The following is a 27,156-nucleotide window of genomic DNA, read 5'->3' as shown; positions in this document are numbered from 1 at the left end:
CCCGATCACCCGCACTATGCTGCCTTCCTGGGCTTCTGAACACTAGAGGGATCTCACCACTCCCTTGCTGCACTCTAATGCTTTCCCTCTGACACTCTAGTTGAGTTTTGGTTGTTTTTGTGAGGGGCATAAGTGCCAGGTATGTCTAAGCCATCTTGCATACATCACTTCTCAACTCCTTTTCTTTCCTGCTTTCAAGACTCTCTGCGTTTAAGTTCTGACAGTTTGATTATAATATGTCTTGGTGAATTCCTCTTTGGGTTGAACCTGATTGGAGGTCTTTGAGATTCATGTACCTGGATATTCGTATCTTTCTCCAGATTTGGGAAGTATTCAGTCTTTAAATAAGTGTTCTTTAAATGCTTGCTGCCACGTTCCCTCTCTTCCCCTTATTACCGTCTATGATGCAGCGATTAGCTCCCTTGATGGTGTTTTCCATGAATCCTGTAGATTTCTTTCCTCCTTTTCATTCTTTTTCCTTTCTTCCCCCCTCTGATTAGGTATTTTTAACTGACATGTGTTCAAGTTCACAGCTTCTTTCTTATGTATAATAAAATCTGCTGTTGACACTTTCTATTGCATTTTTAAAGTGTCATTCAGTATATGCTTCAGCTCCAGAATTTTTGTTTGGGTTGTTAAATAATTTCTCTTAATTGAACTTCTTTTGTTCTTGTATTATTTTCCTGATTTCATTGAGGAATCCATGAAGTCTTGTATTCTTGTCTTTGTATTCTGTGGCCTACTGAGTTTTCTTAAAATAATTATTCTGAATTCTTTTTCAGGCAACTCATAGATGTTCATGTCTTTGAAACTGGTTACTAGAATATTACTGTATTTTTTTGATTTTTACAGAATCAAAACAGACGTAAGCGTTACTTAACGTCTCACACTGCTGTTTTTGCATTAGAAGAAGCAGTTATCTTCAATCTTTACTGTCTTTGGGTGAGAAATACTTTCTCCAAATAGCTGAGCTAGGGATTTTGAGGCTCTCTCAGACCTTTTTCTATGGACATGTCTATAGACTCTATACTTCTCATTCCAATTAGTGGGTAATTCTTACATTGTACGTGTTCTCTTGATCCTGCAAGACTGAATGCTGAGAGCTTTCCATTTGCATGCCCTAGGCCAGTGTCCTGTAATGCTCAAATTTGTGTGCCCTCTCTGAATCCCATAGAGTTGAGCTCAATGACTGTATGAGAGATGATTTGTACATGCATTGGGAGCTGGCTTGGGGTGGGCATGCGGGTGTGAGGTGCATGGAGCATTTGGAGTGCCTGTGGACCAGCTCGGGGAAGGGGTCTGTAGGTGACGCAACCCATGCAGCTTGGGGAGAACTTTCTGATGGAGGTCTACAGAGCAGTTAGAAGCCTCCACAGTCTCTCTTCCCTGCTTTCAATCTTTCTCAACCATTCAGCTGTGCTGATTGCCTTAATATTCTGAGTGGGGTGGGAAACAGTTTGGTCTTTTAGGCAGCATCCTGCATGTCTTGGGGAGTCAGACACTCACTCATTACACTCCCACTTTCTCCAGTGGAAGAAATTGAAGGTTGTGGTTGCAGGGGGCTCTCCTGGCAGTGACCTTTCTGCCTTGAGGTAGGGGGGGCATAGGTAAAGTGAAACTGTTCTTCTTCTACTTATTGTTCTGTCTATTCTTAGATTTTTTTTTTTTTTTGAGAGAGTTACGCTCTTATTACCCAGGCTCGAGTGCAATAGCACGATCTCGGCTCACTGCAACCTCCGCCTCCTGGGTTCAAGTGATTCTCCTGCCTCAGCCTCCAAAGTAGCTGGGATTACAGGCATATGCCACGACACCTGGCTAATTTTGTATTTTTAATAGAGATGGGGTTTCTTTGTATTTTTAATAGAGATGGGGTTTCACCATGTTGGTCAGACTGGTCTTGAACTCCTGACCTCACGTGATCCACTCACCTTGGCCTCCCCAAGTGCTGGGATTATAGGCGTGAGCCACTGCGCCTGGCCCTATTCTCAGATTTTATAATCTAATGGTGTGCTGAAACTTCTCCACTGGACTCATGGACTTCCACAAATGTACTCTTGTCTGTGGATATCTGTCTAAATCAATGCTTCTGCAGGAAGATGACAACGGAAAGCTCCTATTCTGCCATCTTGCTGAAGTCACTCTATTTACCTGTTTCTTTCCATTTTTAAATGTAGCTGCTAGAAAATTTAAATTCACATATAGGTGGTTTACATTTACTTCAAATGAAAGGAACTGGTCTATATCACCTGACATTCCCGAACTGAAATATTTTTGTTCTACGTTTAACATTCTTAGAAATCTTTGTGAAGGTGACATAATCCAAAGCAAATTGGTGTTAACCTGTCATTCTCCTGAAAATATAGAGTTGGAACGGACCTTATCAGCTAATTCACCTAATCCCATCTCATTTCTATAACCAGGAAACTGAGGTTCACGAAGGATAACATCATGCCACATACACCAATGACAAGACTAACATGGATTCTCAATCTAGTCCTTTTTCAAATTTTATGATTTTATCTCTCAGCTTACTTGTCCTTTTCCTGCAGATAATACCTTAGCCCAAAAGAGTGACCCTTATCAGAGCAGGTGTTTCAGGCATCCAGTAAACTATTGATGAAGGAGGGATTTAAGGACAGGGAGTCATTTCAGATCACATGCTTATTATTCCTTCTCAGGTATGGCCCTAATTCTCTGCAATCATCTACTAAAACTGTGGCTCAAAGAATCCTGTTACTAGGCTCCGCTTCTCTTCAAACACAGCTGTTATCATTTAAAGATTAAAATTCAGAGCTCTTAGTCCTCTTTCATTACGTAATACAAAATGCATCTCCAAATGACAAGGCAAGGATCACGTCTGTATTATTAACTGGACTCAGGGTATAGATAAACTGTTGATCTTACATCTCTAGCTTTTGATTCATGATTGTAATACAGAATCTCTTTGACTTGTGATAGGGTTATATCCCAATAAACCCATTCTAAGTTGAAAATATCCTACGTGAAAAATACATTCACACCACCTAACCTATTGAACATTGTAACTTAGCCCAGCCTACCTTAAATGTGCTCAGAACATTTACGTTAACTTCCAGCCGGGCAAAATTATCTAACCTAAAGCCTATTTTATAATAAAATATTGAACACCTCATGTAATATACTAAATACTTTACTCAAAGCATACCACTTTTGTACGAGCATCAAGTCAAAAAATTGTAAGTCAAATCATCTTAATTTGGGAACCATCTGTACTTAGCATCCCACGAAAAAAAGAAAAGTCTTAAATTTTCCCAAGAAGTCTATTAACCTACACTATCTCAGTTCCTCAGATCCAGACACATAATCACCTTTGTCATGCCTTCTGTGAAGGAGACAGCATTTGATTCCAGGCTAGAGTGACTTACTAAGATTGAGACTTTTGCTATTGATCTTCTTTAAGTAGGTTAACAGAATTTCTCCCCTTGCCTTCACTAGGAAAAACAAGGGAACCGATGGTTATCTTTGCACTTTTATGATCCAGACCCCTTGTAGCTTAATAGCTAGAAAATTTTGTTTCAGAGGGTGGGTTTGCCTTGTGACAGATGGCACTGTATTGCGATATGCCTCTGCACTGCTCCTGTGAAAGGAAAAGTGATCTAGAGTATGGCCCCTAACGTGAAAAATTACTGCCCAATGTTGACAAATACAAATAAACAATCTGGGGAATAAGGCTAGGATCACAACCAGAAAATGTGCTCAAAAGGAAATAAATCACCCGCCACTACTCGCTACACAACATGACACCCAACAGTAAAACGAAAGGTTTACAACTTGAAATCTATACTATCCGTGCTTCCAGATATGAATGGTTTTGGGCTTTCCTAATGACTGTGAATGGAATTTTTTTTTTTTTTTTTTTGCAAATATATCAATTTTGGAAGGAATCAGGCTGTTGTAAACGTCACCAAGAACTAGAAATTCAGAAAAAGGTGCATCATGCTTCAAGAATGTCCTAGATTTTTAAGAAAATATTCTGTCCCAAGAAATTTATAAGTTTTGTTATAGTGGACATTTGTTGTTTCTAAAATTGAATTTCCCAGCCATGTGGTTGGTGTGGGCCCTAACTGTCTTAAGCCATAAGCATATGTTACTCTGGGTTGCAATTCAGGAGTGAGTATTCAGCTGAATTCAAGTCCATTAAGTCAAATGACCTTTACTCTAAGTCTTTGGTTTCAGTTATGAGGGAAGCGGACATTCTCTTTTTTTTCTGCTGGATTGGAACCTGAAAACACATACACCGGGGAAGTATCTTCCTTCTGAGCCTGAAGGGACTATTAATTCCAAGCCCACGTTCAAAGATCTAACTAATACTTAATGCATATAAAACTGGCTGCAGCCTCTAGCACAGGGTTTGCAAACTCAAAAGCCTTCAGGGACCAGAGCAATGACACAAACTGTAGAAAGCTATCAGATGTAATATGTTAATAACAGGGAATGGTGGGAAGGACAAGCCCCGTCTTTCCTAAACGTATTTAAATTACAATGAAAACAAATACAACATTAGGTTGGCCAAAGAAAACACGTTGACCTTAGGTGGGCTGGCAACATAAAATTCACTGGCATTGTGTCAGCTGGTTTTCTACCTTGTTTTGCAACCACCTGAAAGCCAGCTACTAACCCGACCTTCTGCAATTCCTCTGTAGTAAATCTCTTGCAGCCCAGTCATGGTTTTAATAGACTTGGGATGTGGCATCTTCTTCCTCTCCCTACTCAGGTCCAGCTCAACCTAAGGATTATGTTAACATCTGTAATCATCTTAAATGTTGCATCTGTAACATCTTAAATGTTGTAGGAAAAATATCTTGAAATAAACAGCATCATCTTCTTCTAGTTGTTGTTTCTAAAGCTGAAGAAACACAAAATCGAAACATGAGGGCCAACTGCATTGCTGTCAAGGGAATTTCTTTAATGGTTCTGTGTCTTAAGGGGCCCAGGTGTTTTCCAGAACAGCTCAACCAACTGTGCTTTGTTTGGAGCCTTGTAAATTTTTACATCTGACACAAAACTTCCATGTGCCCCAGAACTTGATCTGTTTCCCAATATACCAGAAGCACAGGGATCAATTAAATATTTTTCAGTAGAATGGGAACTGAATAAAACAGAGAAAAGTTAATTTATAAGGAAATGTGGCTATTTCTGATACTTATTTCTTGAAATTGGGAAATGATGGTGAGTTTCTCAAGGGAGACTTGTCATGCTTAAAGGCTCTTTCATAAGTAAGATTAGATTTCAAGCCACAGCTTGGAGGTTACCGATTCAGTCGAAAACAAGACATGCCTTCCCTTAGAGTGCAATGGCGAGAGCCCATTCTGAGTCAAATTTGCTGCTTTCACCTTAGAGTTCAGTCAATGGTGAGGGCCCATCCTGAGTCAAATTTGCTGCTTTCACCTTCGAGTTCAGTCAATGGAGAGAGCCCATTCTGAGTCAAGTTTGCTGCTGTAAGTAGAAGTGAATCTTCTTTCTAACAGGCTAAGACGGAAGCTTCCTTGCTCTCTGTAGATTTTTTCTTAAACCCTGAACCTATGCATTTACCAGAATTTCTAATTATTTACTGTCAGAGTTTGGACAGTTTCTAAGGCATAGAAAGAGCGGTAAATTTGGCTCACCATGAAGCACTGTTTGTACTCAAAGCAACCTGGGATTTAAACAACTGAAATGCATAAATTAGGAACACTCCTGGTGTTATTACTAACAGCTTAATATTCTGCCAGAATAAAAGTGTTTTTTCCATACGAAGACTTGTGAAAATTGTTAAGAATTGCTCTGAAACCAAGGGAGGCCCTGAGGAGGACCCACCATAGGAGGAGGTGAGAGCACCCATTCATGCCTGTGATCTTCCCTGGTGATTAAAGTCCCTCTTCCTGTCACTGTCCATCTGTGGGCTCCCACTGAACTGCAGACACTGCTGCCTGCTCTCACCTGGGTGAGAACACACACCAGGTTTGTGTTCATGGGAGCTTCTGGTGTTGTTAAAATAATGAATACTAAGGTTTCTCAGAGAATTACTTCCTCTGATGTTATCTTTTATAGACAATAATAAAATTTCATGCATGTTGTCAACAAATGTGCATCAATTAGTCAGTGTTCTAGAAGCTGGGAAAAATGGTCAATAACTCTCATATTGCCTATTGAGGAAATACTGCTTATGAAGCAAAGGATGTTGTGCAAACACTCTCTGCAAGCACTCACAAGAGACAAATTCTGGTGGCTGCAATAATAGCAAAGTGGACTCTATCTGATATATGACTTCAATGTTAATTTAAATTACCGAAAAACAATTGTTCACTTTTTAAAAAGCACTACTTTTACAAAAACCCTTTTTAGATGACAGCTGAAATTTTCCCTATTTCATGACATAAATATCAGCTGTACCAAGTCAGGTATCCTTGCGCCTTTCTGATAGACACAGGTGAAGGAGCTTGACAGACAAGCCAACCTGCCTGACATATTAGCATCTGGCTCTCATTTAAATGAGTCCTGGAATGCAGTCTGCAAGCTCGCTGAGGTGACGATTTGATGAAAGCAAGACTTAATCCCTGCAAAGCCTGGTCTAACTTCACGTCAGAGATTGAAAATGCTGGCTCTTGGTGGGTTACATTTTCAGAAAAGAGGTAGTGCTGTAGACTGAAAAGCAGGGAGGGCTCCTAGCTATGGCAACCTTTCCATGGCCTTGCAGCCACCCCCCACCTCCCGGGGACACGCTCTCCCCCCTTTGGCATCAAGGGCTCCAGTGAGTTGCTGAGTGCTGGAAGCTGGGACTGAGGTGTTGGGAAATTTAATTAGCGTGTGTGAAACAAAAAGGGCCTATGGCTTAAAACCACTCCAGAAGTGTGAAGAATAATAATGGCTTTTTGAGAACCCCCATTTCCCAAGAATGAACAAGCCTGGGGAAAGATGAGCTGCCTAGCTTTTTGTTGTTGGTTTCTTCATTTATTTATTTTTTGAAATTTTTCAAGTCTTCTGCTGGTAAGACTTCTACAGTTTTTGCTAAGGAACTTTTACCTTTACCAAAATAAATATTTCTCTTAGTATAGTTCTCTGCCCAGAGCAAGGGTCTGCTTCACCATGAAGAAAACTAGTACCTGGATCTGTAGTGGAAGTGCCATTTTTTGAATCAAATGCTACATTTGATAACAGAAATATTATAACTCAGAGACTTTTTAAGGCTTCCACGAAACTGTATCCAACTCAGCAAGCACACGTAGAGCAAGGGCTGGAAATGAACTCAGGATCATAGTTTTGAGTAAGGGGAGGTATTATGGAATCCACTACAGGTACAAAGACAGATGAAAATAACTTCACCTTAAACAAATTGTGGCAAGTACTGTAACAGATGAATCCCAGCTAGTATATCTAGATCAGGTTTTTCATAGGAGGAATTTGAACTGTACCCCAAAAGACGAATAGGACTTTCAGAAAGAAGATGACAGGAAGAGCATCCGAGGCAGAAGAAAGTAAGTGAACAAAGGTATAAACGTGTGTTTGGGGAGAGTGGGCAGAAATGTGACTAACATAGGGAGGCCCGTGCGGGAAAGACGGAGGTCGTGGAAAGGTGGAGATGCCAAATCCTCCCCAATGAAAGAACTGAGATTTTCTTCAGGATGTAACTGGGGGAAGGGAATGGGGGAAGCTGTAGGCAGCTGTTGAGCAGAGGAATGCAGTCATCTGGGTTGAACCTCAGAAAAACAACTGGCCAAAGGATTTAGGATGAACTGAAGAAAGGAGGGCAGAGTGAGAGAGGAGAAAGCCAGGACTCAGCAGAGGAAGTAGTTATAAAGCAAGGCAAGGAAGGGACAGGTGTGAGACACCGCAAAGACTGATTGCTAGGATGTGGACACTTAGCAGATTTTAAATTTCAAGCCTGAGGAGGAAATCAGATGGTAACATGAAAACAAAGGAGAGGAATGATGAGAAGTAAAAGGGATCAGAGCTACGGTGAACAAGAACGGCTAAAGGCAGATTCAGCACACCCAACAGAAAAAACAAAAAACAAAAAAGGTCAAATTAGTCAAAATAATTAATTCTTTTTATTTTGTATTGCATGCTACCTACTTTTTTTTTTTTTTTTTTTTTTTTTAAAAAAAAAACACTTTAAATGTCTGAAGGTAGAGGCTAAGGCGGTCTAACCCTGACATTAATTTGGAAGAAAAGTGAGCCACGGAAATATTTGGAAATACACTGTTTCCAATGTGTGTTTAAACTTTACACTTTTCTTTTTTGTGTGTGTGTGTGTGTTTTTGAGACGGAGTCTCGCTGTGTCGCCCAGGCTAGAGGGCAGTGGCTGGATCTCAGCTCACTGCAAGCTCCGCCTCCCGGGTTCACGCCATTCTCCTGCCTCAGCCTCCCGAGTAGCTGGGACTACAGGCGCCCGCTACCTCGCCCGGCTAGTTTTTTTTTTGTATTTTTTAGTAGAGACGGGGTTTCACCGTGTTAGCCAGGATGCTCTCGATCTCCTGACCTCGTGATCCACCCGTCTCGGCCTCCCAAAGTGCTGGGATTACAGGCTTGAGCCACTGCGCCCGGCCAAATTTTATACTTTTCTATGCTAGAGCATATGGATCCTTACCATTCTTTTTAATAAGCACACTCACTGCATAGATGGATGGGCCACAACTTAATTTATCAGCCCCCTTCTGAAGGGCAGTGGGTGGCAAGAAGAAAAATGCATGTTGTTGCCGAACAGCAAGAATGTGCAGGGAAAAGCTGATGCCTCACATCCCTCTGTGGCTCATTTCCTCCCTTGTGCTTTTTTTGAATTCGATTCTGCCGGAAGAGACGCAGGGACACAGAAAGCAGCTGTCTACCCTGGCATGTCCCGCTACTGTGCTTTTTCTTCCCCTCACAGCGGGCGCACACTATTCCAACCAGGCAGGCTATTTGCTTTTAAGTGTATAAACTGGCAGTTACTCTTTGATGTTTGTTTGGAACTTAAACAGAATCACAAACAAGAGGGACCACTTTGACCTTACCAGGAGCTCCCAAATTAGAGCCAGGGGCAAGGCACGCCTCTCTCAGTGACAGTAACTGCAAAGAAAGATACCGCCTCACGGACAGATCCTAAGATAACTCAGAAATCAGCATTTACTAACATTTGGGTGCAACACACCTCAAACTCCAGATAGTGGTCTTTCAGTTTGTACTCATCGACGTCCTTGGCTTTGACCTTCTTGTCGGGGGGATATGAGCGGTGCTCGGCCAGCTCGGTGGTGATCTGCTTCAGCTTACTTTCATGTGACTTCAGTTGCTCCTCCTGCAGGAAATTGTGATGCCATTTAGTGTTCAAAAAAGCAAGTCAGTAACAAAGCACAGCATATTTTAAAAAAATCCCTTGTGCTGAATGACTTTAACTCACTGAAACAGCCCAATGTGCCTCTGCGGCCACATCCTTCCAGCTTTCTCCCGCCAGTGTCCACATATTTCCTATATTCCTTCCCAGGATGGCAATCAAGGCCAACCTCTTTAACTAGGTCCCTTGTCATAAAACCAAATGGCTTCAGAGCTCTTTATCAGGTGTAACTGCCCCTGAGTGGGGACCAGGCCTTACGAGATACCCTGACAGGCATGTCACCAGCTGAACAGTTAAGCACCTAGCATGGAAGCTGCACACCATGGCTTCCCCATTTCATGCCCACTCAGCAATGCTGCCAGCTTTCCCATCCATCACAATGAATGAATTGTATGTGTGCATAGTTTTTTTTTTTCCTTTTTGAAAGAAGCAGAGCTATGAAGAAATATTTCTACTCTGAAGCTATCAGATGATATTCTAAAAAATGCACCTATCTTGCTTCTCTCCAAAGCAGCAGAGTTCTTAGTTCCTTCAACTTTATTGAGTCAAAGCAGCAAATCAATTAAAATGTATCTACCTATTTAGCAATTATTGCCTTAATAGCATTATTATAGGTACCATGTACCAATGCAATATGGTCGATCCTGCATCAAAGGACTTCCATTCTAAGGGTACCATTTATATCACCTTAGCAATAGGCTACCTAAAAAGATATGTTGCCGAACCTTCTGCCAGCATTTTAAAAACATTCTTAGAATTCTCTTGCATTCTTGAAAATGTATGACTCCTTACTGTTCTAGTTTCACATGCAGATTATCCAAATTTCACACGTACAGTAAGATAAATGGGTGAAGGCAAATGAAACAATCTCGTTAAATTAGGTGATAAATGTATTTCATATAACACCAACGTAATTGCAGAATACAAAAATCTTGCAGAATGAGGGGAGTAGTTTTTTACAAAACCAGAAAATGAATAACTATGGACACCATATTAAGATTATATAACATTATCATAAATTAAAAATATAATATCTTAGGGACTTTTGTAATAATTAAAAGCCAAACAACAAAAACAAACTCCAAGTCAAAAACCATCAAAATAGAAGAAAACAATGACAAGTAAAAAAGCAGACTACACGAATGGAAAAATGAACAAGAAAGGTGGCAGGAACACGTGGAGTGATCTAAAAACGACAAGATTCATTTCTAGACGTCAGCTATAACAAAACAAAATGAAACACTCCGAGAAGTCCCAGAAAAGGAAGAAGGAGAAAAGAAACCTATTTTGAGATTTTAGAAAGGAGTCTACATCTCCAAACCTATTATTTGTGTACTGATAACGCTGAATGTCAAAAATGCTTCAGGTAGCTTTTATTTACAACTTCTTACTCAGCTATTACTTTCACCCAAGGGGACTATCAACTATGTTATGGATTGAATATGTCCACTCAAAATTAACCTACAGTGTAGCTGTACTTGAAAATGGGATTCCTAAATAAGTAATAATGGTTACATGAGGTCATAAGAGTGGGGCATATATCCAATAGGATTAGTGCCCTTATAAGAGGAGACACTGTATGCAAGTACCAAGGGAAGGCCATCACGGCCATCCACAGCCCTAGGGGAGAGCCCTCACCAGACATCAACTCTGCTGGCACCTTGATCTTGGATTTCCAGCCTCTAGAACTGTGAGAAAACAGATGTCTGCTATTGAAGTCACCCAATCTATAGTATTTTGTTATGGTAGCCTGAGCTAAGCCAAACTATATCAAAAGTTTTTATTTCTTTCAAAGTTGTTTTCCTTTGTGTATTTACGGCAATACGTAAATTACCTAATAGACTTCCTGACAAATGCTATTTAGTGACTAGACCACTTCAAAAAATAAAAGCATGCAGTATTTTCCTTCTTTTCTAAAAAAATTTCAGTTATATAAAAAGTCATATTGAATGATACATAAGAAACACATATCTAACATAGGAATTTAAGAAAAATTTAAGAAATAAAATATAAATAAATTGAAATTATCTGCACATGTACGTGCTCATCTCATTCCTTTTCACTGTTATTCATATATAAAGGTATGTAACCATAAAAATGCAGAAGTGTAGCCGGGTGCTCAGTGACTCACGCCTGTAATCCCAGCACTTTGGGAGGCTGAGGCGGGCGAATCACAAGGTCAGGAGTTCGAGATCAGCCTCACTAACATGGTGAAACCCCGTCTCTACTAAAAATAAAAATATTAGCCAGGCATGGTAGCACATGCTTGTAATCCCACCTACTCAGGAGGCTGAGGCAGGAGAATCACTTGAACCTGGGAGGTGGAGGTTGCAGTGAGCTGAGATCGCGCCACTGCACTCCAGCCTGGGTGACAGAGCAAGACTCCATGTCAAAAAAAACAAAACAAAACCAGAAGTGTATTCTCTAGGTTTTACACTTTATGTAAAAACTAATGAAAGGCTTTTTTTTTTTTACACTTTTTTTTCCACAGAACATGTTTTTAAGATTTATCTACATGTAGGCTCTAGTTCCTGTCTTTTAATCATTGTGTAGTACCCCATTGCGGGACACATTACAATTTTGTTTAAGGATATTTAGTTTGTTTTCAGGTTTCCTGTTTTGGGATTTTTTTTTCCCTGTTATAAATGATGTTGCAACAGACATTCTTACACATGTCTCCTAGGGAATCTGAACAAGGGTTTTTCTATAGTGTGTCACCAAGAGTTGGCAGTTCTGGGTCTTAGAATATGCACATCTTTAAGATGACTGTTTTCTAAACTGTTTTTATCTGTTTACATTTCCACAGCAGGTCTGAAATTTCTCTTTCTTTTACGTCCTTGTCAAAATGTCATGTTATTATACTTGTAAATTTTTGCTAATTTCATAGGTAAGAAATGAACCACCGTGATTTGAATTTACATTTCCCTGAATATGAGCGAGGATGAGGTTTTGTTCATAGGTTTACTGGATTTCCTCTTCTGTGAATTACCGGACCCATTTTCCTATTCGGTTGTTTGCCTTTGAAAAAATAGATTTGTATCACTACAACAGGTATTTATAATGTATGTTAAGAAACCAAACTCTTTATATTTTTGGTTAAGAAATAATTAGAATCCAGTAATAGAATCCAGTTTTTTTTTTAAAAAATAAGATTTTAGGTAATTTGGTAAAAGAATTTACAAACTTCTATTTTTTTTACTTTGGATCTATGCAAACATGCTTTTAGATGTTTGCTACTTCTAAAAGCTTTAGATTTAGGCTTTCCAATCTTGAATATTCAAATGCCTCTTTTTCTGTTGAATAAATCCCAATTTCTACTTATTTTAATGAGGAATACAGGCTAGAATGACAATATGCACAACACCTTATGTTTTTCACTTTCCTCCCCATAGCAGGACTTGCCAGAGTTTGTTCATTGTTACCAAGCTATGTTTCATAAACTTGTTTCTACAGTAGCATAAAGGGCTCGTCATTTAGGCTATATTTTTATGAAGGAACTAATCGAAGAAGTGCTGATGTTCAATGAGAAATGCTTCATGACTATTTCACTGCCTTCATAGGGCGGGAGTCAATAAAGTAAACTCAAAATAAAGCATTTTAAAATCACATTTCCTTAAATCTGTCCATTTTGAACAGTGAAATAAAAATGCCAAGTGGCTCTTATGGACATAGCTTGACCATGCAAATTATTCCAGTGCTAGAATCCCATGGCAAGAAAGATACAGATTTTACATATATATACACACACACACACACACACACACACACACACGGTAAAAAACAAAGGGAGAGAGAGGATGCAGTCATGGAGCTATCACATTCTCAGACTCAGGACAATTACATTTGTCATAGACATGATGAAGAAAGATAAAGTAGGAATTTGCTTCCCTCCCCCGCTTTTGTCTTTGCTTTTACAATTCTTTAGGGATGCATACATACTGTTTTTATAAGACAATACTAGCAAAAGAGATTTCAGAGATGGCAGAAAAATATTATATCTGACAAAGAAAAGGCATGGAGATAGAAAATAGCACAAACTCATAAAACTGAAGTTAGGAAGTGACAATTAGAAAAAAATTAAATTGAAACTACTAGATACAAGAAAAGTTGTTGCTGTGGTTACACGTCAATAGATTTAAATCATTAAGATCTTTCATAATATACACAATAACATTTTATCTAAAAGGCAAGTTTCTGAAGTCACTTAGGATTTCATTTACTCAGATTAGGGGCTAATACCCAAAGTATATAAGGAACTCAAACAATACAATAGCAAGAAAACGGAGCGATTAAAAAGTGGGCAAAGGACTTTGCTACGGTTTCATTGTATCCCCTTCAAACTTCACATTGAAACCTAATCCTCATTGTGCAGTAGTAAGAGACGGTGCCTTCTGGAAAGTGATCGAGTCCCTCATGAAGGGATTAGTGTCTTCATCAAAGTGCTGGAGGGATCTAGGTCAGGCCCTTTTTTGCTCCTCTGTCTTCTGTCATGTGAGGATACAACATTTGTTCTCACAAATGCTGTGAGGAAAATTTGGAAAACTGTATGAAAGCTCCTCAAAAAACTAAAAACGGAATTACCAAATAATCTAGCAGTCCCACTTCTGAGTATGTAGCCAAAGAAATGAAATCAGTATCTCAAAAAGATGTGGCATTCTCATGGTGAGACCATGCCGTGTCTTCTTCAAGAAGAGGGAACAGCTCTTGGCTGCAGCATCATTCACAATAGCTAAGATCTAGAAGAGATCTAAGTGTCCTTTGACAAATGGATAAGGAAAATGTGCTATATATACACAATGGAATATTTATTCAGCCTTAAAAAAGAGGAAATTCTGTCATTTGCGACAACATGGACAAACCTGGATAACATTTTGCTAAGTGAAGTAAGTCAGGCACAGAAAGACAGAGAGTGGATGATCTCATATATAGAATCTAAAACAATCGAACTCATAGAAATAAGGAGAATGGTGGTTACCAGAGGCTGGGGGCGAAAGGCTGGGGAGATGCTGATCAAAGGACGAAAAACATCAGACAGGAGGAGTAAGTTCTATTGGGTATCATGGTGGCTAGAGTTAATAATAATGCACTGTGTATTTCAAACTGGCTCAAAGAGTAGAATTTAACTGTTCTTACCATAAAAAAGTGATATAGTAAAACACCTGGAAATATATATAATTATGATATGGCCAATTAAAATTGTTAAAAAGGATTTCATTTTTTCCTATTTCTATAGTACTTGGGTTTTGAGAAAAAGTTCATAATTTCCTTTAACATATTAAGCTCTAATTTCATCTCTATGAAGACAGTATTGTTTAACTGATGAGGCAATGGGAACAGGCAACTTGGCTGTTGAAGGTCTTGCAGTGTGAGTCACGGGCTGACTTGGAGTTACAGTCCTTCTCCCCTGATGCAAAGCCCAGGATCAAGGGCCAGAAATCAGTTTTTTATCTTTTTATACCAAGTGTAAGACTTACATAGTACTAATCATGGAGAGAAGGATGAGAGAACAGCTGTGAAAACTTAAAGGAAACAATAAAATAGAAATGCAGATGGCACCAAGAGGGAAAGGAGGAAGAATGAGAGAGAAGGGAGAAAGAACTGGGGAACAGAGAACACGTTTATCCATTTATCCATCCGTGAACCTCACCGAGCGCCCACCACAGCCAGCACTGTGCTGGGTGCTGGGAGTAAGAAGAGGGAACAGCCACAGTGGCTGCCACCAGTCTTTTCCTTCAAGCTGTGGGATACAGAATCCTCGATGTTCTATGGTGGAAGAGAACCTGGCCACTGTCCTTTCTACCCTCTTTGTCTTAGAGAAGATGGAGATCCAGAGAGTTCAAGCAGTTGCTCCAGTTCAGACACAAGGACAGAGTGGCAGAAGCCACATTCTCCCAACTTCTATCATCAAGTCACCTTGGAACAGCCTTCTGAAATCCAAAGGGCTGCTAACAACATAGCTTCAGCACGTTCTCTTACTTGACAGATCAATCCTGAACTCAGCTTTTCAGAGCTCTTGGTAAACTCCACTGCTGCCGGGTCTCCTCTGCTATAGCTCTCAAACGTGCAGGCTAGACTAAGGGTTACTCCCTTGCTCCAAATTCCACTCAAAACCTGTGTTACAGGCTGGGCCTGGTGAGTCATACCTGTAATCCCAGCACTTTGGGAGGCTGAGGCGGATCACTGAAGGTCAGGAGTTCGAGACCAGCCTGGCCAACATGGCAAAACCCTGTTACCACTAAAAATACAAAAATTAACTGGGTGTGGTGGCATGAGCCTGTAATTCCAGCTGCTCAGGAGGCTGAGGCAGGAGAACTGCCTGAACCCAGGAGACAGAGGTTGCAGTGAGGCAAGATCACGCCACTGCACTCCAGCCTGGGCGACAGAGTGAGACTCTGTCTAGATAAAGAAAAAGAAAAAGAAAAACAAAACCAAACCTGTGTTATTCCAGATTGCACCATCTCTTCCTCTTCTGCATTACTGCAGCACTTAAATGTCTATCTCATATGCTTAGCACAAAATACACCCTGACCTGTGTGTGAGTTTTATCTCCTTTACCGATTACAAACTCTTAGAAAGGCAAAACAGGTCACTTTTTTCCTTCTCTTAAATCCTCCAGCATCCAGTGAAGTGTTGAGCAGAGAGACAGTATGTGGCAGCTTTCGGTTTATAGACATTACCTGCCTAACATTAACAAATACCTTAAGCGCTCAGAAGTTGAGGGCCAAGGTCATTGTCTCACCTATTTTTATAATGCCCACAAAACCTAACATAGTAACATAGTACCTGATATACAGGATCTTCCGTAAACAGTAGCTGAACAAACAGAATTTTTTTTTTTTTTTAAAGTAAAGGTACAGAGGGGAGGGTTTAGACTGTTTCCACTGTGCTGTCTTAAAGGAGACAGATGATTTTGAGGGTAATAATATATTTAGGGATCTCTAGGGCAACTTACAAGTCAAACTGCTAAACATTGGAACCCTTCTCAAAATGAAGTGGTACAGAATTTAGAATACAGACCACCTGTCTTTCAGTCAGTTTGATGGAGGCTCAATCCAAAAGACTGTTTCATAATTTCATGTTTAACACAGCTTTAGACCTTAACAGTGTTTAACGAGTATAGGCAAAATAGCTTCCACAAGATTTAATTACTTGTTTTATTGGGTACTTAATATATATTAAATACAGACCTCTAAGAAATGAACTAAAAAAAACTATCCATTCTGGAAAACTGTGGGTACCAACTAAGACCACATCAGAGAGTTTGAATGTGAAAAAATGAGTCAGTTAAGGGTAAGTGACATAATTAGAATCATATTTTACTCAGAACTGTAAAGGATGGATCAGAAGGATATAACATTAGTGGAAGAGAGATCACAAGTGGTTACAGAAATCATCTGGGTCAGATTATTCCAAAGTGGGGAGTGTGCAGCCCAGGCAAAATGACCCACTGGGGAGAATTTTAAAATCTGTAGTGAGATATAATTAACATACCATAAAAATACCCTTGCATGTCTAACTGTGCTGAACTCATTTATGAGTTTTCAAAAATTTTAATAGATCCCTAGGCACTGGGAAAAAATTTAGTTTTCTTTTAATTTTTTTAAATCTCAGCACTATAAAATGTTAAGGCTTACTAATATTTCCTACTGGGATTGACAGTAGAAAATGTAGTTTATTTTATTTAAAAAGGCATCGTATACTAGAAGGTATCTGCTGAAATATTTAGTATTGGGATGAGGTGAATAGTCAAAAAACTGAGGAGACCAATGATCTAGGTAGAATATGACGAAAATCTGAAGGAGTAGGTGTAGAATATGAAAGATATTGGCCAGGCACGGTGGCTCATGCCTGTAATTCTAGCACTTTCGGAGGCCGATGCAGGCGGATCACCTGAGGTCAGGAGGTCAAGACCAGCCTGGCCAACATGGTGAAACCCCGGTTCTACTAAAAATACACACATTAGCTGGGCATGGTGGTGCACGCCTGTAATCCCAGCTACTTGGGAGGCTGAGGCAGGATAATCACTTGAACCTGGGAGGTGGAGGTTGCAGTGAGCCAAGATAGCACCACTGTACCCCAGCCTGGGTGACAGAGTGACTTTGTCTCAAAAAAAAAAAAAAAAAAAAAAAAAGAAAAAAGAAAGATATTTAGGAGGTAGAAGTGACAGGACTTTGACAGAAAGTATGGAAATGGGTGGGTGGGGGTGCGGTGAAGAAAGCAACTACAAGAATGACCTCCCCTGAAATCCCACAGCCCCTAAGGTCAGCTCCATTCACTTGACTCTGAGCACCACCGCCTTGTGGTCACATTACAGGACAAAAGGAGGGGTGGTGTTACTTCAGTGTGAGAATCAAGCATAGGACTGCTTTGCTTCTGATCAGTGTCCATCACAAGTCTGACCGAAAGAGTATTTAGTACCCATGGATTCAAACTTATTTATATGAGAATGGTTGGAATTCAAAGAAAACAGGCCTAGATATCAGGAAATGAAGACGTCCTGGTGCACCATTCTCTGAAGAAGCCAGGAAAGACCTAGGGGAGGCAGAGGTTCCTACAGTGTACTGTCTAAGTGGGATCTGAAGCCACCTGCCGGCCTGGAGTGGAAGCAAAACACACACGTGTCCCTGGGCCCCAGCGTGGACCTGAATGACCTGGTGGGGCTGGGAAATGTGCATTTTATGCAAGTCCTCACACAGCTGTTGTGCACACTGAAGTTTGAAATGACTTCTCTGATGGGCAGAAAGGGAGGTCATGAGCAGACTGTGAACAAGGCCAGCCATGCAGTTCTGTGTGTGGAGAGCTACACCAGAAGGAGAAGCAAAACTTGTATTTTCAAGCTAGTCTTTCCACCCCCAACAGAAGAAAAATGTGCTCTGGCAACACTGTCATGAAAAACAAAGAAGGGACTCCTCCTACACAGCAGAGTTGTGCAGAAAGTACCACGCCGCACTGGCAATAATCAATTTCAATGATTAAGGCTAATGTGTTTTGCATAAAAGACGAGGACAAATTAAAGCAAAGCCCACAAATGACAGAGTGACACACTGTCTTGCAAAAGCACCAAACAATCTTTTAATTGAATGTCTAATTTTTCCCCAAATCTTTATCAGCGTTTCCAGCAAGGCACTCACGTTTTTATACCTGTATTTTGTAAAGTAAAATTACCCAAAAAGTTCTGGCATTTAGGGGAGTCAGAGCCAGGTTGTAGGGGTATGGGGGAAAAAAAAAAGTAGCTGGTCTCATGGCTTCAGATCCACTGGCTAAAGCAGTGGTTCTCAACAGGAGTGGGTTGGATTTTGACCCCAGAAGATATTTGGCAAAGTCTGGAGACATTTTTGGTTGTTAGAATTGGGGGGTTCCTATTGGTATCTAGTGAATAGAAGTTGGGGACATGGCTAAAAATCCTACAATTAATAGGGCAGCCCCCCACGACAAAGAATTATCCACACCAAAATGTTAATGCTGCTGTGGTCGAACAGGCCTGGGTTTAATGATGGGAGCTTGACTTTGTGGTACTGGAGGAATCCTACGGGCAGCCAGGCATCTTCCAGGATTTGCTGGAGGCGCACTATGACCCCAGCATAGATATCCCCAAGAGCCTCAGGGGCTACTCCAAATACATGCTTAATTTTACATATATGTTTCTCAAAGGTAAAAATGTTATCTTTAGAAACAAACATTATGACTTGGCAAAGAAATTATACAGAGCTGTTGATAGAAAAATCCTTAAAAACATTCTAGAACCATCTCACTTTTCTGGATGGAAAACTGAGGCCCACAAAGCAAGTGCTGGGTGATGTAATTCAGTGGTGTGGCGGGATCGGGGGGGTGGGGATCATCTCATTTCTTTCCAAATAAGTTAAATTCCTGAAGTGATATGGTTACCTTGTCTTACATGATACTGGAGGATAGTTCTTTTTGGTTATTAGTTTCTTATTTAAAATCTTCAATCCATAACTCTGATGATACTACATATGCATTTTTTGGCATCTCTGTGGATTTATGTCCAAAATGAAGGAAGACGGTTTAAAAAATTATGCATTCTATTTTTGGTTCCAGGGTAAGTCATCTGTTTGAAATAAGAGTGCTTACCCTGATAAATGTGTTTGCTTGCCTGTTCTGGTAAAAACACGCCAACAGATGAACACATTCATTTTCATGTGCATATCACTTACTAGTATACAGTCCCTAGATAAATAGGAAAGCAGTATATTTTTTAAAGTATAAAGTAAACTGAACTGTAGATTTTACAGTGAGCGAAAATCAAGGAAACACCCATATATTGCTCTAAGCTGCATACATCTTCCACGAATGACATGCTTATTAACAGCCCTCAACTCACCTTCTCCGCCGGATATTTTATAGAACTGAATGTGAGAAAGACCCAATCTACTGAAAAAGAACAATGGGAAAGTCCATTGTAAAATTAATAGAGCAAAACTCAATTTTGGAAGGTATTCTTTTGCATCTACTCAATTTTTTCCCTCCCCTTACATCCTGTAATGTGGTTTACCTTTTATAAGATATATGCTTTATGTGGTATGCTGTTTATGTTAAGTACCCACATTTAAAGCAGAGAAATGCATTTGCTTTAAGAGTTCATATTTTAGTTGGATCGATGGAGACGTCCACCAACATATCTTCTGATCATCAATAAGAGTATTCCCTTTCTCTTAAAGTCGTAGTGTACTTATTATCCTTAAAAATTGAATGCCATTGTGTCCTGTATGAACTGTACAGGAAAAGTAATGCTTACATGTAAGCATTCAATATATCTTAATGATAATTATGAATTAAAAACCAGAAGAATCTTCAATATATCTTAATGATAATTATGAATTAAAAACCAGAAGAATCTTCCCTGAAACCATGGATTCCTCCTTCTTACTACTAGTATTTCTGTTTTTTATAACTATGACAAGACTTGAGCACATTCCCCTCCTCCACTTCCTTTTTACCTTCCATTCATTCCCCCATCAAAGAAGGCCAATGTGGTTTCTGTTCGCATGACTCCACCAAAACTGGTCTTGCTAAGGTTATCCAGTGATATAGTTTGGATGCTTGTCCCCTCCGAATCTCATGTTGAAATCTGATCCCCAATGTTGGAGGTGGGACCTGGTAAGAGGTGTTTGGGTTATGGGGGTAGTTCCCTCATGAATGGCTTGATGCCACCCTTAGGATAATAAGGTAGTTCTTGCTCTATCAGCTCAAGTGAAAGTGGGTTGTTAAAAAGAGCCTGGCACTTTCCCTTCCTCTCTCTCTTGCCATGTGACACATCTGTTTCTCTTTCCCCTTCTACCACCTTTTGATGCTTCCTGAGATTTTCACCAGAAGCAGATGCTGATACCATGTTTCTTGCACAGCCTGCAGAACCATAACCCAAATAAACTTCTCTTCTCTATAAATGACCCAGGCTCTAGTATTCGTTTACAGAAACATAAAATGGACTCAGACACCCAACGACCTCCCAGCCACTAAATATGACATATTTTTAATCCAAATTTTACTGGACCTTTTCCCCCTTTTCTTGGCACAACATTCTCCCTGTTTGTATTAAATCTAAGTAACTTTTTGGAAAATTGCTTATCAAGTGCCTTAGTCTGCTTCTGAGCTCCAGTTACTGCAGCATTTGGAGAGAGAAAGAAGAAAATGATCCAAGAAAGGAGTCTAAGAAGCAAGAGGGGAAATCAAGAGACGGCGAGGTGAGGCTCCAGAAGTAAGTCAGACACCACAGTCCGCAGCTGTCCAAGCCACAGTGACAGCCTGTTTCCTCTACTTCCATGAGCCACCAGAACTGTCCATTCCATACTTCCAAGGTCTCTCAAGCATTTCCCCTATTATCCATTTCTTCTACAGCTACCTTAGTTATCTCTCCTCTGGATTACTGAAAATTCCTTTAAAAAGGGCCTTTCTGCTTATACTAGTGTCTTCTTCTAACAGTTCCTCATGTTGTAATGAGAATAATTTTTAAAGCAAAAATGTGATCAAATTACTATCCTGCTTAAAGTTATTATTATTATTTTGAGACGGAGTCTTGCTCTGTTGCCCAGGCTGGAGTGCAGTGGCGTGATTTCAGCTCACTACAACCTCGCCTCCTGGGTTCAAGTAGTTCTCCTGTCTCAGCCTCCTGAGTAGCTGCGATTACAGGCATCCACCACCACGCCTGGCTAATTTTTGTATTTTTACTAGAGACAGGGTTTCACCATGCTGGCCAGCTGGTCTCGAACTCCTGACCTCAGGTGATCTGTCCACCTCGGCCTCCCAAAGTGCTGGGATTACAGGCGTGAGCCACTGTGCCCGGCCTTAAAGCTATTATTTTGAGGATGCTGGGAACCACTGAAGCATCCTAAATCCTACACATGACAAACAAGGCCTTTCATGATTTGGCCTTTGCTGACCTCCGCAGAGGTAAATTTCTTGCTTTTTCTCAACACTGTGCTCATGTCACAGTTAAAAACTTGTGTGTGGTTCCTGCGTCCAGTACTCCCTTCTCTAGGCCTTCGTTCCTCTGCTGCCTCATTCTCCTATCTCATCCCACATCTCACCTAACTGCCTCTCATCCTTTAAGCTTCCCATGAGGTACCACATTTCCTCCTTCACCTCCAAGGCCAGGCTAGATAACGTCCCTTCCTTGAACCTCCAGAGCTCGCTGGATTATCATTGATAATCGCTCCGTCTCTTGCCATGGGACGCATCTTACGACATCAAAGATGTGTAGGGAGCTACTTAATACCAAGACCTGGTCGATCATACTCAGATCAAACTATCTCTATGTAATGAGAAATTCACAAAGGCATCAAAAGTAGCTTCCAAAATCTTTAACTAGTCAATGGCAAGGGGGTACTGCGGACAGGTTTAAACTCAGCAAACCTGGCTTGTAGGCAGTGTCCTTAGAAGAGTTTTAAGTGAAAAAGGACTTGATAAAACAGGGCTTTTAGTAAGACTAATCTGACAACAGAAGGAAGCTTATGTAAACACACTTGGAGCAGGGTTCTGGTACACTTTATCTTTATCAGCTTGGAAAATCCAAACGTTCCATTCAGCTCCGCTCCGAGGGGTAGGGCAGGCCCTTTCCCATTGTACTATGAACCGTGGATTCCTGAAAATATTCTTGTATTCCTAGCACTAAACACATCCTGGAATATGGTAAATGCTCAAAACAATGAGCTAATAAATGAACGAAAGAAAAGCGTTGTTACCAAGCCAGATTATGAGCTGGTAGTTAAAACAAACAAAACATCAAGCATGGCTAATAATGAACTAATACAAACTTTAGAAACTAAATCAAAGTATATGTCCTACTCACTGAGACTCAATTACATCAGCTTCTCACATGAAGTGTAAAACCCGGCGTATTGCATTTCTGCCCCATTTATACAATATGCCATTTATACAATATGCTATCACAGAATAAAATATTCTGCCCCATTTATACAATATGCTCTCTCATCCGCCCCCAAAACATGGAGTACTATCCAAAGACAAATATTTATCACATTACTTTACAAAGTACTTTTTCCCAAGGTCAAAGCACTATCAAGATGATTACCTGAGACAGTTTTGTTGTAGTGGCAGGCAGAAGTGGGCGGCTAAACTTCTTCTGAGAGCCGATTGCTGCTGGAAATGGTGGTGCAGAAAATACAGCTGCCACACAATTAATTTTGTTTATCCACCCTTGCATTTCTTCTTGGCTCCTATGAGAAATAGATACGTTTATATTAGGATATTGCGATGTCTAAGTGCATCACACTTTGCCTATTTCACGTTACTGACTTGCAACAGCATATGAAAATCATTTACTCCTTCTGGTACAACTAAACCCTGACGAAACTTCATTAGAGATGAACATTGTCCTCAGGCGATCACCACAGAGATGCGGAAGCTACGCTCATCACAGTGCAACACTGTGATTCTCTCTCTAGGAAACAGAAGGGAAAAACGAGTAACACTTGACAATAAATATTTATTAAACGCTTACTTTCTGTTTGATATGAGGCTATGCCACAAATTAATTATAAAATTTACTCCTCTCTTTTAATTGTACTGTTTAATTTTAAAATCTAACTGAGGAATGTATTGGTAGACGTAAGGTAAAAGGATTTATCTACTGTGGAAAACAGTTTGACAGGTTCTTCGAAAGTTAACTATGCATTTATCATACGACCCAGCAATTCTACTCCTAAGTAGCTATCCAAGAGATATAAAAACATATAGAAACGTCGGACGCGGTGGCTCATGCCTGTAATCCCAGCATTTTGGGAAGCCGAGGTGGGCAGATAACCTGAGGTCAGGAGTTCAAGACCAGCCTGGCCAACATGGTGAAAGTCCATCTCTACTAAAAATACAAAAATTAGCTGGGCGTGGTGGTGGGCACTTTTAGTCCCAGCTACCTGGGAGGCTGAGGCAGGAGAATCACTTCTACCTGGGACGTGGAGGTTACAGTGAACAGAGATCACACCACTGCACTCCACGCTAGGGTGGCAAAGCGAGACTCCATCTCAAAAGAAAACATACAGATACGCAAAGATTTGTATGTTAGTGTTTATAGCATCATCATTCCTAAGAGTCAGAAAAGGGAAACAATCCAAATTGTCCAGTAAATGCATAAGCAAAATGTGGTAAATGCACACAACCGAATAGTAGTTAGCAATAAAGTACTGACACACACTACAATATGGATAAACTTTCAAAGCTTTATGTTACATAGAAGAAGCCAGACACAAAAGACCACATAATATATTAGTCTGTTTGTATGAATTGTCCAGTAAAGGCAATAGTATAGAGGCCGAAAGTAGATTAGTGGGTGCCTGGGGCTGAAGGTGAGAATGGAAGTGACTACAAAATGTACATGGGGATCTCTTTGGAGTGATAGACACGTTTCAAAACTGGATTGTGGTGATGGCTGAGCCATTCTGTAAATATGCCAAAAAATCATTGAAATGCACGTTTCAAACTGGTGATATTTTATGGTATGTAAAGCATACCTCAATAAGACTGTTTAAAAAACCCACCTGAGAGGAGGTGAAAATCATCTGATGTGATATTTTTAATTTATGTGTCATTATATCCAGAAAACCCAAGATTCACAGCAGTTAATAAATATTTGTAAACTCATAAATGAATGGTAGAAATCATCATGAATCAGGACAGATTATCTACCATACACATAATCAATAAATAAAAAGTAAAAAAAAAAACCCCAAAGTCATTTCCTTCATCAATTACTCTGAGAGAAATCACACTAACTAATCTGTGACCACACTAAATGTCAGCTCCTCACGGCACCCTCTCTAGGCTGATCTCTCTGGCTCCATTATTATTTCAATGGACTGTTTTTTGCATCAATTCTGTCTAAAGTAATTCGATCTCCTGAGTTATTACATCTGGTATTTCCGATTTAAGAAATCAGGGAATAGAATAATTTGAAAGTTTCTTTATGCCTAATAGCTGCAATTTTACATCCAGCTATGGGTCCCTGCGTGACGTTAACTGTCCCATTCCTACACTCAAAAACCCGGGGCAACGTGTTTCCTTACAACTTCCTCCTAAAACTGGCAATTCATCCCATTTCCTTGCTCACAGTAGAATGACACCTTTTCCTTCTAGTATAATCATGGACTATTAGAACTCAGAAGGGAAACAAAAAAATAAATTAAACATTTACATTTATTGAACAGTTCCTATGTGCCAAGCACTGTGTGAGGTATTATATACACTTATCTCAAGGACTCCTCACTAGAACTCTGTAAGATAAACATTATCCCCTACACGAGTGACAAGCTGAGGTTCAGAGGTTAAACTACGTGGCAGGCGAAAGAGCTAGAGAAATGGTGTTATCCAGGTCTGTTTTACTCATTTTGTGATAGAACTTGTCTACTAAAACTCTCATATTTTATTGATGAGGACACTGAATTCTAGAGATGGTAAGCGGCTGACTAAAAGTCAAAGGGCTACTTTGTAACAGACAAAAACGTAAATCCTGGGTTTCTTTTTTTTTTTTTAATTGTAATCTTGGGCAGTTACCTCACTAATGAAAGCAGTTCATGACTTTGATTCCAACTCAAAAAATTTCCCATGCAGAGCTTGATTTTATTCCTTGGTATAAAGTGGTGCTAAGTGAACTAAAACACAAAATCAAATAAAAACCAACAAAACATACTGAGTTTGAAAAAGCAAGACCCTCCAGTCGGCAGTTTTAAGTTTAAACACGTTTGGTTTCTTCTCATAATCCGTGGCCTTGGATGCCAACGCGTGGTGCACACTCACAGCGTTTTTCAAGTCCTCTTCAGACAAGGCCTTTTCTGGCTTGTATTCGTCCTATAGATGGATACAAAGAAAATAAACACAAAAATCATGATCAGATTTCAACTTAAATTTTTAAAAGCAAAAACTAAAAAAAAAGCTTTCAGAAAATTCAAGTGAATGAAAAAAATGAAATGAGTGGTGATTAAAAACAATCTTATAAATGCTATAGAACATCATGTTGTTTGAAAAATTTGCTGAGAATGAGAAAATACATCTACCCAAAAGGCATTTTTTTAAAAACTGATATATAATAATTGAGGTAAATAGCTAAGTAGGGCCAAAGGCAGAAGTGTCTATCGTACGCATTTTATAGTGAACAGAAATGAGACTTGGACCAACAGTGTGATTTGGTTTCAGGATTAAATGGATAAAAGCAACACCTTACAGATAACTGTCAACAGAATTATACAGAGGGTAAAAACAATGCCATTGTGTTCTTTGCTCTAAAGATACTACCTGTTACTTTCTGTTTAGACTAATTTTTTTTTTTTTTTTTTTTTGGTGAGATGGAGATTTACTCTTGTTGCCCAGGCTGGAGTGCAATGGCACGATCTTGGCTCACCGCATCCTCTGCCTCCCAGGTTTAAGTGATTCTCCTGCCTCAGCCTCCCAAGTAGCTGGAATTACAGGCATGTGTCACCACACTCAGCTAATTTTGTACTTTTAGTAGAGACACGGTTTCACAATGTTGGCCACGCAGGTCTCAAACTCCTGACCTAGGTGATCCACCTGCCTGGGCCTCCCAAAGTGCTCGGATTACAGACGTGAGCCACTGTGACTGGCCTGTTTAGACTTATACTATCAAAAGAAAAATGAATAGTAAAGTAAAATGATTACTCCAGCTCTTCTCCTGAAAGAAAAGAGGAGAATTTAATAATCAGGTGAAAGCTTAGCTTGTTATCATAAAACTGAAAAATAGGTAAACGCATATGCTACAAACTGTTAGATATTTTCTAGAGTTTAAGGCCCCCCTTCCTCCTTCCCATATTTTATCAAAAACAAGATATGACACTAAACTTGCATTTCTTCTGTAAAACACACACACGTACACCCGAACACACACACCACATCATCTTCTAATTAGCAGTAAAAGCCTAAAGAAAGATATCGTCTGATTTCTTATCAGTCTGCTTTTACCAATTTTCAGAAAAACAATGATAGTCCTCCATAATGCCCCTCCCTTCCATTTATCCCCTCCACAAAACAAGTAGTTCAAACGTACTACTTGCCACCAATTCAAACCGAGTCAAAAATAATCTTTAATGTGACAATGCTGTGAGGCAAAGGTTTTCCCTCTACAATAAGATGTAAATACCAGCTGTAATATAAAGATTATCCACATTTATAATATTAAATGACAAAACTGTTACTTTGGGATTGCAACAAGTCCTACTTTATTAAGCCTCTGAGGTTAAGAACTGCTATTGACAATGACAGTCTTCTAGAGTGGTATGATGAATAAAGGAGAATTTAAAAAATTAAATACAAGATATTTATATGTACCTATTACATAATTCCCAGTAATT

At 39.8% G+C, this 27,156-nt stretch overlaps 1 protein-coding gene across 1 annotated transcript in view; it reads right to left on the bottom strand.

Annotated features, from left to right (window-relative positions):
* Positions 1-27,156, bottom strand: part of PSD3 (pleckstrin and Sec7 domain containing 3) — a 274,984-nt gene that overhangs the window by 20,171 nt on the left and 227,657 nt on the right. Inside the window, exons 10-12 of the mRNA XM_011934855.1 lie at positions 25,485-25,642; positions 22,875-23,019; positions 9,146-9,289 (exon numbers count right to left, since the gene is read on the bottom strand). Coding sequence (XP_011790245.1) covers positions 9,146-9,289; positions 22,875-23,019; positions 25,485-25,642 — 447 coding nt within the window. The remainder of the gene's footprint in view (positions 1-9,145; positions 9,290-22,874; positions 23,020-25,484; positions 25,643-27,156) is intronic.

Source organism: Colobus angolensis, unplaced genomic scaffold (assembly GCF_000951035.1).
Source record: "Colobus angolensis palliatus isolate OR3802 unplaced genomic scaffold, Cang.pa_1.0 Scaffold14, whole genome shotgun sequence".
In the NCBI taxonomy this organism is placed as follows: Eukaryota; Metazoa; Chordata; class Mammalia; order Primates; family Cercopithecidae; genus Colobus; species Colobus angolensis.
This window is presented reverse-complemented; position numbering and strand designations above follow the sequence as displayed.